The 9,951-nt window shown below is 44.5% G+C and overlaps 1 protein-coding gene across 3 annotated transcripts in view; it reads left to right on the top strand.

Annotated features, from left to right (window-relative positions):
* The window catches only part of stxbp4 (syntaxin binding protein 4), a 56,047-nt gene that overhangs the window by 21,232 nt on the left and 24,864 nt on the right, over nt 1-9,951 (top strand). For all 3 annotated transcript variants that reach the window (XM_042087548.1, XM_042087546.1, XM_042087547.1), the window contains exons 15-19: nt 203-292; nt 1,218-1,283; nt 6,306-6,479; nt 9,047-9,160; nt 9,593-9,642. In XM_042087548.1, coding sequence (XP_041943482.1) covers nt 203-292; nt 1,218-1,283; nt 6,306-6,479; nt 9,047-9,160; nt 9,593-9,642 — 494 coding nt within the window. The remainder of the gene's footprint in view (nt 1-202; nt 293-1,217; nt 1,284-6,305; nt 6,480-9,046; nt 9,161-9,592; nt 9,643-9,951) is intronic.

The following is a 9,951-nucleotide window of genomic DNA, read 5'->3' as shown; positions in this document are numbered from 1 at the left end:
TTTTTTTATATTTGTTTGGGATAAATGCCTTTAATGGGATAGGACAGTGAAGAGAGTGACAGGAAGTGAGTGGGAGAGAGAGGAAATGACCCGGGTCAGACTCGAACCTGGGTCCCCATGGGCACCCCCCCCCCCCCCCCCCTTTTCCTCCTTTTCCTGTGTCCTGTCCTGACCTCTACGAGTTATCTCTGTGACCTGTAAGGGCTCGACGTCTGACTCTGATGACCTGGAAGAGATGGAGAGACTGAGGAAAGAGCATATAGAGGCCCTCAGAGAGATCAAGAGGCTTCAGGTACAAACACACACACACACACACACACACACACACAAACACACACACACACACACAGACATATATAAACACACACACACACACACACATACATATATATATATAAACACACACACACACACACACACAACACACACACACACACACACACATATATACACATACATACACACTCACACGCACAAAGAGCCCCCACACACACACACACACACATACACACACACACACAAACACACACCTTCCTTCCTGTTCTCTGGCTCCACTGTTCAGTTCCCCGGGTTTTATTCACTCTACCTCAGTATATCTCCAGTGTCCCTTGAGGCCTGGACATCCACAGCTAAAACACAAACACAGCACAGTCTCACAGCAGACAGGAAGAGAAAGCAACGATAAGCTAATAAACAAGACAAAGGGAAGGTTGGGAGGAGATTGTGGGAAGAATAGGAAACTGGAAACACACATGCAAGCAGAGTCCAATATATACAGTATCACAGCTGTGATTTTTAAAGTGGCCAAAGGTTTGTGAGCGCCCTCTGCTGGAGCAGAATGTCACCTCACAAACACCAGCGAGGACCACTGTTTCTTCAACACCATACACACTTGCATGAAGAGAGATGATGCACTCACACACAAACATACACACTTACATGCACACACACACCACGCGCGCACGCACACACACACACACACACACACACACACACACACACACACACACACACACACACACACACACCTTAAACAGCATACACAAACATGGAGAGTACAATAAGTTCTGTTCATTCTCTGGTACAAACCTTAATATGATGATGATCTGCTCTTACCTTGGCCAGCTTTGATCTGTCATTGGATAAATTTGATTTCTCTTACTTTATCAAAGTAAGTATGATATAGTAAATTGATATAACAAACATTTCTTCAACAGGATAAACTGTCTGAATCACAGAATCATTATCGCCAGCTCATGGAGGAACTGGCCAAAGCCAAACAGGTAGGAAACAAACGTCATGCATGTACACTAGTCATGAACTAGTCAACTATGTGGAGCTATACATGTACACTGGTCATAAACTACAACTATGTGGAGTTATACATGTACAGTACAGGCCAAAAGTTTGGACACACCTTCTTATTTCAATGTGTTTTCTTTATTTTCATGACTATTTACATTGTAGATTCTCACTGAAGGCATCAAAACTATGAACTATGTTATTTGGCCCACAGATGAATATTTGTCAAGTTATAGCTTGCTGAATATGGTATTAAATTAAAAAAAATAGCAACTTTGAAGAAACTAGAATATAAGACATGTTTTCAGTTATTTTACACTTATTTGTTAAGTACATAATTCCACATGTGTTCATTAATAGTTTTGATGAATGTACAATGTATGTATGTACATTGTATGTACAATGTATGACTTATTATTAGAGTGAGTGATCCTAGAAATGTAGAATGTAACAGTAATTATGATTCATGGGTACTGACACTTACAATTACTGAACTTCTGAGGTTGCGCTGTATGTATAGGCCACTGATTCCAAATAATTGGTATAAGCTTTCATGGTGTATTGATTGTGTAGAATGGTATTTGTGTACCACTGGGCATTGATTGGTATGTACAAGGCTGTTGTACGGTGTGATGTGTATTAGGTTGTCAGGTGACACATGTACACCGACTTCAGTTTAGTGTTTATTGTTGTGTTGTGTACTGATTTCACCACTAGAGGGAGTCCTGCCAAACGCGCTCCTTGTCTCTCTGGTCAGGGAGAGACACTTCCTGGGCACTCTCCCTGAGCAGGTCAACACTCATTGCAATGACGTGCAGAACAATCTGATTAAAGCACCAATCTGATTATCATCAGACTCCGGAATATTCCAGTTTACATGCTCAGCGAACAAGTGAAGATCTGATTCCATGATGACACATCTCCATTCAGGAGCTGTGATAAAGTCATGTAAAGTTACTGTCCGTACCTCATTAGGGAGTGATGTTTCCAGAGTGATGTTTCTCAGAACACCTAACCTCAATGACACTGAAGAGGCTGCCTCTCAGCCTTACATATGCTCTCTCTCTCTCTCTCTCTCTCTCTCTCTCTCTTTGTTTCCCTCTCTCTTTCTCACCCTCTTCCTCTCTCTCTCCCTAACCCCCCCATCTCTTTACCTTTCTTAATCCCTCTCTATTCATCCTTCTCTCTATCCCCCTCTCTCTCCCACGCTTCGTCTCTCCCTCTTTCTCCCCCTCTCTATCCCTCTCTCCATCTCCACCTCTCCTTTCCTGCATCCCCCTCTCTCTCCCTCCCTCCCTGTCTCCCTCAGCTGCTGGCAAGGCTATGAAAGAGCTGATCCTGAGAAAGAGAGCATCTGTTGTTTGTTTTGATTTGATCTGAGTGAAAGTCCATTTCTACCTCTACACCTGGCTCTAAGGCGCCAAGTACGTGCATGTGTGCAAGGCAAGCTTAAATGCTGCGTATGAGATCTGGTGTGATGTTGTGTCTGGTAAACGTGTATGTATACGGTTGGATAAGGTCAGGTCTCTCTAATTACAGTGACCCAGAATGTATATGTGTAGTTCTCATCCGTATATGAGACCCAAGATGGCGGCATTGTTACTTGGCTCTACCTGTTCAGTTACATGGACACTGAGTGAAATGCATCATAGGCTACATTAATGAAATAATTTCAAAGCATGGCTTACCTGCTGATTACTTATGGTAACATCAAACTGTCAAAGCGTAGACACAAGACCAATCTCCCTATGTCCACCTGTCCACCTTATGTTGCAAGCTCAACGATTCAGGACATTCATCTCTACATGTAGCACATACACATACGAGCACCTTGACGTCATCATTCTTTGACATCATCACCATCACAGAGCGGTCGGTAAGGATTCCATCTGAAATATTCAGAAAATAGAAAAATAGAACTGACCTCTTTGGCCGAATGTCTTTACAAACATGTAACATTTCAAGGTTAGATTTAAAGCTCCACATTTGTCTTTTCATTTGGCTACCTTGCCAGATGTGTTAACAATAAGCCAATTCTGATTATTAAACCTGATATTTATCACTTATGTTTGGCTCAAAACCATATAGACATCGATGTGTGTGTGTGTGTGTGTGTGTGTGTGTGTGTGTGTGTGAGAGGTGTGACTCAGTCTCTCTGAGGCCTGCAGATGTAGCTGAGTTGAAAGGAGTTGTCCTCCCACCCCTCTGTGGGTGTGTGGGGCCAAGCACACACGTAGGCTCCATCACCAAAATAATCCACTTCTCCAGAAGCAATTGTGTGTGTGTTTGTGTGTGTGTGTGTGTGTGTGTGTGTGTGTGTGTGTGTGTGTGTGTGTGTGTGTGTGTGTGTGTGTGTGTGTGTGTGTGCGTGTGTGTGCGATCAATCACACAAGTGGAATGTAAGCCAGGTAGTGCTACAGTATAGTGGATTAGTCTGTGAAGGTTGTTCTCTTTATTCTTGGAAAAAGAAATGCACAGAAATACTAGTCCCAGAGGTTTATCAAATAAAAGCTTTGTTCTTGTACACTGTGCACCATATTGTTTCAGGATATTTTCAGGTTTTGAAGCAGATCTGACATGATTAGTTTCACTTTCGCTAACTTTGTTAGACCTTTGGCCTTGGCGTTGTTTGTTTGATTTAATTGTTGCAAATTCTTGTAAGAAAGCGATAGCAAGAGATTGGTGTGTTTTTTTTTAACATAACAGATGACCCTCCATTCCACTCTAGCAAAGTAATGCTTGCTTCGTTTGTTTATGGTCTTCAGTCTACGTCCTCACCATTGTACTGTAATCCATATTGTTCCGTCACAGCGGACATGAAAGACAGTGATATCTCCTCGAACTTTGGTTCTCTGTCTCGCTAGTCGCAATGCTTTCAATAGTCCGACACATTGGAGCTGTCGGCTGTGTGTGGTTTTTTAACTCTCCTCTCAGACTCTTATTTGCATACCCAGTGCTGATAGTCTGGAGGGAAATGCTGAGTGCTTCCAGATGAGTTCTGTGAATGTTCAATGGGTGTGCAATTTGTTGCACAACGCACAATTTGATTTATGTGAAATTGTATAAAATTATAGATGTAGGCCTACCGTGTTGCCTCTTATTATCACGGCTGTGTGGCGAAAAGCTGGCGGAGTGTCATTCAGTTTGAGAATGCACCGTTTCCATGGCACCCCTGTTATCAGCTATGCCATTACTACCTTGTTACGACCTTGTTATAGTTTGACGTTTTTACTTCATTGTGTTTGGTTGTGGTGTTGTTGAACACGCTAGATTTGGATAAGCAGGCGGATAGCAGCCGGATAGGGATGTGAACACGTGTGTGTGTCTTCAGTGGAGTGTGTGTGCACACGTGTCCTCTCACCTGAGAGGGGGGATCAGGAGTGTGAGTGTGTGTGTGTGTGCATGAGTGTGGGTGTGTGTGGGTGGGTGTGTGTGAGTGGGTGGGTGGGTGTTTGTGTGGGTGTGTGTGTGTGTGTGTGTGTGTGTGTGTGTGAGAGTGGGTGGGTGGGTGTATGTGTGTGTGTGAGATGTGTGTGACAATGGAGAGAGACACACACACAGAGTAGAAAAGCTAAGGGGTGGGGTGGGGTGGGATGGGGTGGCTAAAGAAGCTTTTCGTAGAGATCCACGAGCCAGAGAATCACCCTATGAGTCAGCTGCACACGCTGAGCCGTCCTTTGTGTCCTTTGAGGCCAAACGACACCCTAAACAGGCAAGAGGACCACAGGGGCGTCAGTTACACAGGGGAACACACACACGCACGCACACATGCACGCACGCACACATGCACGCACGCACACACACACACACACACACACACACGCACGCACGCGCAAGCAAACGCACACGCACACACACACACACACACACACACACACACACACACACACACACACACACACACACATGGCCACAAGTCACATCAGCTTGCAGTATTCAGAGCCATGCAAACATAAAGATAAACAAAACGAATCCTGACCATCTAACTCCTCATCCTCACCTGTGGTTTCAACTCTGCCGTCCGCCATATTTATCTACATCCTACATGTGAGCTGCCATCATCATACAGTATATCTCATCATATCAGCTATTCCATCAATTCATCAATTTTTCCGGTATGGACAATATGATATGGCCAGGGAAGGTTGCTCTTGGTTGAGAAGGTTGCTTTTGAAGTGCAATATGTTACAGATTAACATGTATGAGCTTTAAAGCTTTACTCAGGAAAGCATATTTTTGGATGTAATCACTTTATAATCATCACGATTTTGAGTAGTAACTGTCATTTAATTACATATTTTTTCTTAGTAACTGTATCTGATTGCATTTATTTTGTAATACGATTGCATTGCGTTACATGTAACTAGTATTCTCACCAAGCCTTGACATGGCACATCATTACAATGAAGACATACAGGCAGCAGTCATGAATGAGGTTGGCCATCAGATAAGGACTTGACCACTAAAACACAGACCTAATCAATAAGCCCTTACTGTGGCCTAATTAGTGGCCTGATCTCACAATAACAGAAGGTGTTTCATGTTAACCCACAGGTGCATCAGCCCCCCAGGCTGTGGGCAATTACCATGGTGTTACCAAGAGGTAGAGGAGCAGAGCCATGTTTATAAATGTAGGAGAGAGAGGGGGGGGGGGGGGGGAATTACAAAAAAGAGATTTACCGGTACTTAAAGGCGGAAGAGAGAGCGTATTGGTGCAGAATGTGTGTGTGTGTGTGTGTGTGTGTGTGTGTGTGTGTGTGTGTGTGTGCGTGTAACACCTAAAGCCCTCCACTCTCCCCATGTGCCACAAACACACACAAACACATTCAAAGGCACACACACACACACAAAAGCTATTTTTTTCTCTCACACTGTCGTGAATTTAATGTCCCATGTCTCAAGTCCTCTGACTGTGTATATATGGCTTTTTTATGTGTGTGTGTGTTGGTGTATGTGTATGCGTGTGTGTGCGTGTGTGTATATTTGGGTGTGTGTGTGTGCAGGAGGTGAAGACGTTGGCGGAGGAGAGATGCGCGCTGCGCGGTCGTGTCCAGGAGGCGGAGGTGGCTCAGAGGGAGGCGCGTGGGATGGAGATGGACTACGAGGAGGTCGTCCACCTCCTCGAGGCTGAGATCGCCGAAATAAAGACCAAGCGCGTCGACGCTTCTGGACCAAAGGTACACAACACCGTGAGAAAAGAACACAGTTCTCCACCACAGAAAGAGCAAACGTGCAACTCTAGATCCTTCCCTCTAATTCTGGCCTTGTTTTGCATCTCTCCCGTTCCTGGGAAAGTAGGTCACAGCCTGGAGTGTGTGTTTTTTATTCAGCTCTCGGCCTGATGTGCATTGCAGACTCTTAACACACATCACTGTGTGTGCATGAGTGTGGGTGTGTGTGGGTGGGTGTGTGTGAGTGGGTGGGTGGGTGTTTGTGTGGGTGTGTGTGTCCTGAAGGAGTTATTTTTAAACCCCCCAGCCAGTGACCCCTCTACTAACCATCCCCCTTACCCCAGCCCCTCTACTTACCCGGCTCTTACCCCTTTGTTGGGTGGTGCCTTTGGTCTGTGGCACAATTGAGATGTTTTTGTGACGTAATCTCTGACTAAAAACGTCTATGTCACCCTGCCCCAAACACATGTACACACACACACACACACACACACACACACACACACACACACACGCACGCATATCTGAGCACTGCATAGGAGCTCAAGGGATTTAGGATGTGTGTTCTGCTGAGTAAGACTTCAAGTCAAACACACACACACACACACACACACACACACTCATGTGCATGCATGCATGCTTAATTCTGTAAGAAGGCCTGTTTCCTGTTCATGTACACTCACACACACACACACACACACATACACACACACACACACACACACACACACACACGTTTACATCACTTACATCCATGAAGAACCAATCTCAGGAGGAAATGACCTCCATCCCCCTCATGCTTATATTATCAGCCTCAGTTCACACCAGAGAGCTTCACCAAAGACCCCCAACACAACCACAGCGTCCAGATTGACTTATATTGGACCAGGAAACACACATGCATAGATGCACACATCCACTCAAACACACACGCACACACACTGATAAATACACACACAGACACACACGCACGCACGCTGATAAATACACACACAGAGATGCAGTCATACACAAACAGACAAACACTCACACACACACACTCTCTCTCTCTCTCTCTGTCTCTCTCTCTCTCATGCACACACACACACACACACACACGCACACACACATACACACACACAGACACACACACACTCCTGTGGCCATGGGGGGGGGGGGGGGGGGGGGTTGTGAAGGGAACAGCAAGAGCTACTTGCCTGGTTGCTGTGGTTATGAGGCTCGTACCTGATTGACCATAACACAGAGGTCACAGGTGAATGTATACACATGAATGGGAGAGGATTGAAATGGAAATGTATTGTCTAAGACCTATGCCTCTTCTTTAGAATGCACTCATGTCATCAAAATTCATGAATTCATGGGGAGGATTTTGACTGTTGAAAAGCTGAAGGATTTAAAAATATTAGCTTTAGAAAAAGCTACACAGTTTGAAAAACCTTCACAATATTGATCTACATTATAATAGTCATTTCATAAAATAAGGTCATAGTACATAGCTCAGTCATAGATGGCTACGAAGGAAGAGGTTATGAAAGATGTCCCTTTCTCGGGACAAAGTATATGTCTACAAACATGAGTATGGTTTGACCTTCATTTAAATAGCACAGAGGAGCAGTAGAAGGTCCTTTACATTTGTGAAGTCAATCAACCCAAATGTAATGGGATGAAAGGGAATGTTAAAAAGAGTGAAACAGCATGTTTCTCTCTCTCTCTCTCTCTCTCTCTCTCTCTCTCTCTCTCTCTCTCTCTCTCTCTCTCTCTCTCTCCTCTCTCTCTCTCTCTCTCTCTCTCTCTCTCTCTCTCTCTCTCTCTCTCTCTCTCTCTGTTGTGCTCTCTCCTTTTGTGGGGCAGCCGTGGCCTACTGGTTAGAGCTTCGGACTTGTAACCAGAGGGTTGCCGGTTCGGTTCGAACCCCGACCAGTAGGAATGGCTGAAGTGCCCTTGAGCAAGGCACCTAACCCCTCACTGCTCAAATGGAACTAGACACTAAACCACCAAGCGCCGCTGTAGCAGGCAGCTCACTGCATCAGGATTAGTGTGTGCTTCACCTTACTGTGTGTTCACTGTGTGCTGAGTGTTTTTCACTAATTCACAGATTGGGATAAATGCAGAGACCAAATTTCCCTCACAGGATCAAAAGAGTATATATACTTATATACTTACACTTAGTGACAGTGTGTGGCAAAGTCAAGACTGAATCTCTTCCATTCCATTCCATTAATTACACTCTTAATTACATTAATTACTAATTAAATCAACATTCCTAATTACATTAATATTCTTAACTACTAATTAGATTAATTACATTCTTTACACTAATGTTCCTGTCATTTGGTGGCTATGTCTACTGGAGGAAGGATTTAATGTGATGACAAGGTAATGTTCTTGTCTTCCAGGTGGTTTTATTGCGCTCCAATTGGATTATTAAAGGGGGTGGTGTTGTTGCTGTGCTCTGATGTTCGTGTATGTGATCCTGTGACCTGCTATTTGTGTGTGCAGGAGTTAAGTGATGTCATGAAATTGCTCCTCAGATGTGTGTGTGTGTGTGTGTGTGTGTGTGTGTGTGTGTGTAGGATTTGCAGGAGCTGAGGAAGAAAGTGGCGGTGCTGGAGTGTCAGCTGAGGAAAACTGAGGCAGCGCGCAAAGGCTTTGAGTCTACAACACGCAAACTGCTCACTTACATGGAGGTGTGTGTGTGTGTGTGTGTGTGTATGTGTGTGTGTGTGTGTGTGTGTGTGTGTGTGTGTGTGTATGTGTGTGTGTGTGAGTGTGTGTATGTGTGAGTACGGGTGTGCACACATGTGAGTGTGTGTGTGTAAGTGTGTGTAGGTGTGTGTGTGTGTGTGTACGTGTGTGTGCACATGTGAGTGTGTGTGTGTGTGTGTGTGTGTGTGTGTGTGTGTGTGTGTGTGTAAGTGTGTGTAGATGTGTGTGTGTGTGTGTGTGTGCTAGTGTAAAACTGAGCGATAAAAAGTCTTTCCAGTCTTTCCGATATGTGGTATCATATATCCTCGCTTTTACACATACACATACATTTAAAGTCAAATTTCTATAAAGGCAGGAAGACTTGCCAATACAAATGCGCTATTCTCATCATGTCCACTGCTTTCTGTACCCAGGCTGCTCAGGAGTTCCTGGCAGAGAACCCTGTTCCTGTGAGAAGCTACAGGTGAGTGCAGAGCTCTCTCACGTCCCCGTAACAGTGCTAAACCAGTATGTGTGTGTAAACAGCAACATCAGCCCAGATAAGCTACATTACTGTCCTTCTAGAAGTGTTCCTCAGAGAGGATCCTGGGTGTTTTGTTAGTGATTTCCTGCCTGGCCACCTGACTTAGAGGGGGACACATTCTGAGTGTTTCATTCATGTAGTTTCACAGTAGAAAATGAGATCTGGAGTGGTTGTTCTTTGTGAACTGTTTTCCCCTAGGTAACCTATTATTTGTAGCCTCTGGGCAGTCTAGTTTGTGTGTGTGTGTGT

The sequence above is a fragment of the Alosa sapidissima genome, chromosome 3, assembly GCF_018492685.1.
Source record: "Alosa sapidissima isolate fAloSap1 chromosome 3, fAloSap1.pri, whole genome shotgun sequence".
Classification (NCBI taxonomy): Eukaryota; Metazoa; Chordata; class Actinopteri; order Clupeiformes; family Clupeidae; genus Alosa; species Alosa sapidissima.
The sequence above is the reverse complement of the archived record's forward strand: the minus strand, read 5'-3'. Positions and strand labels throughout refer to the sequence as shown.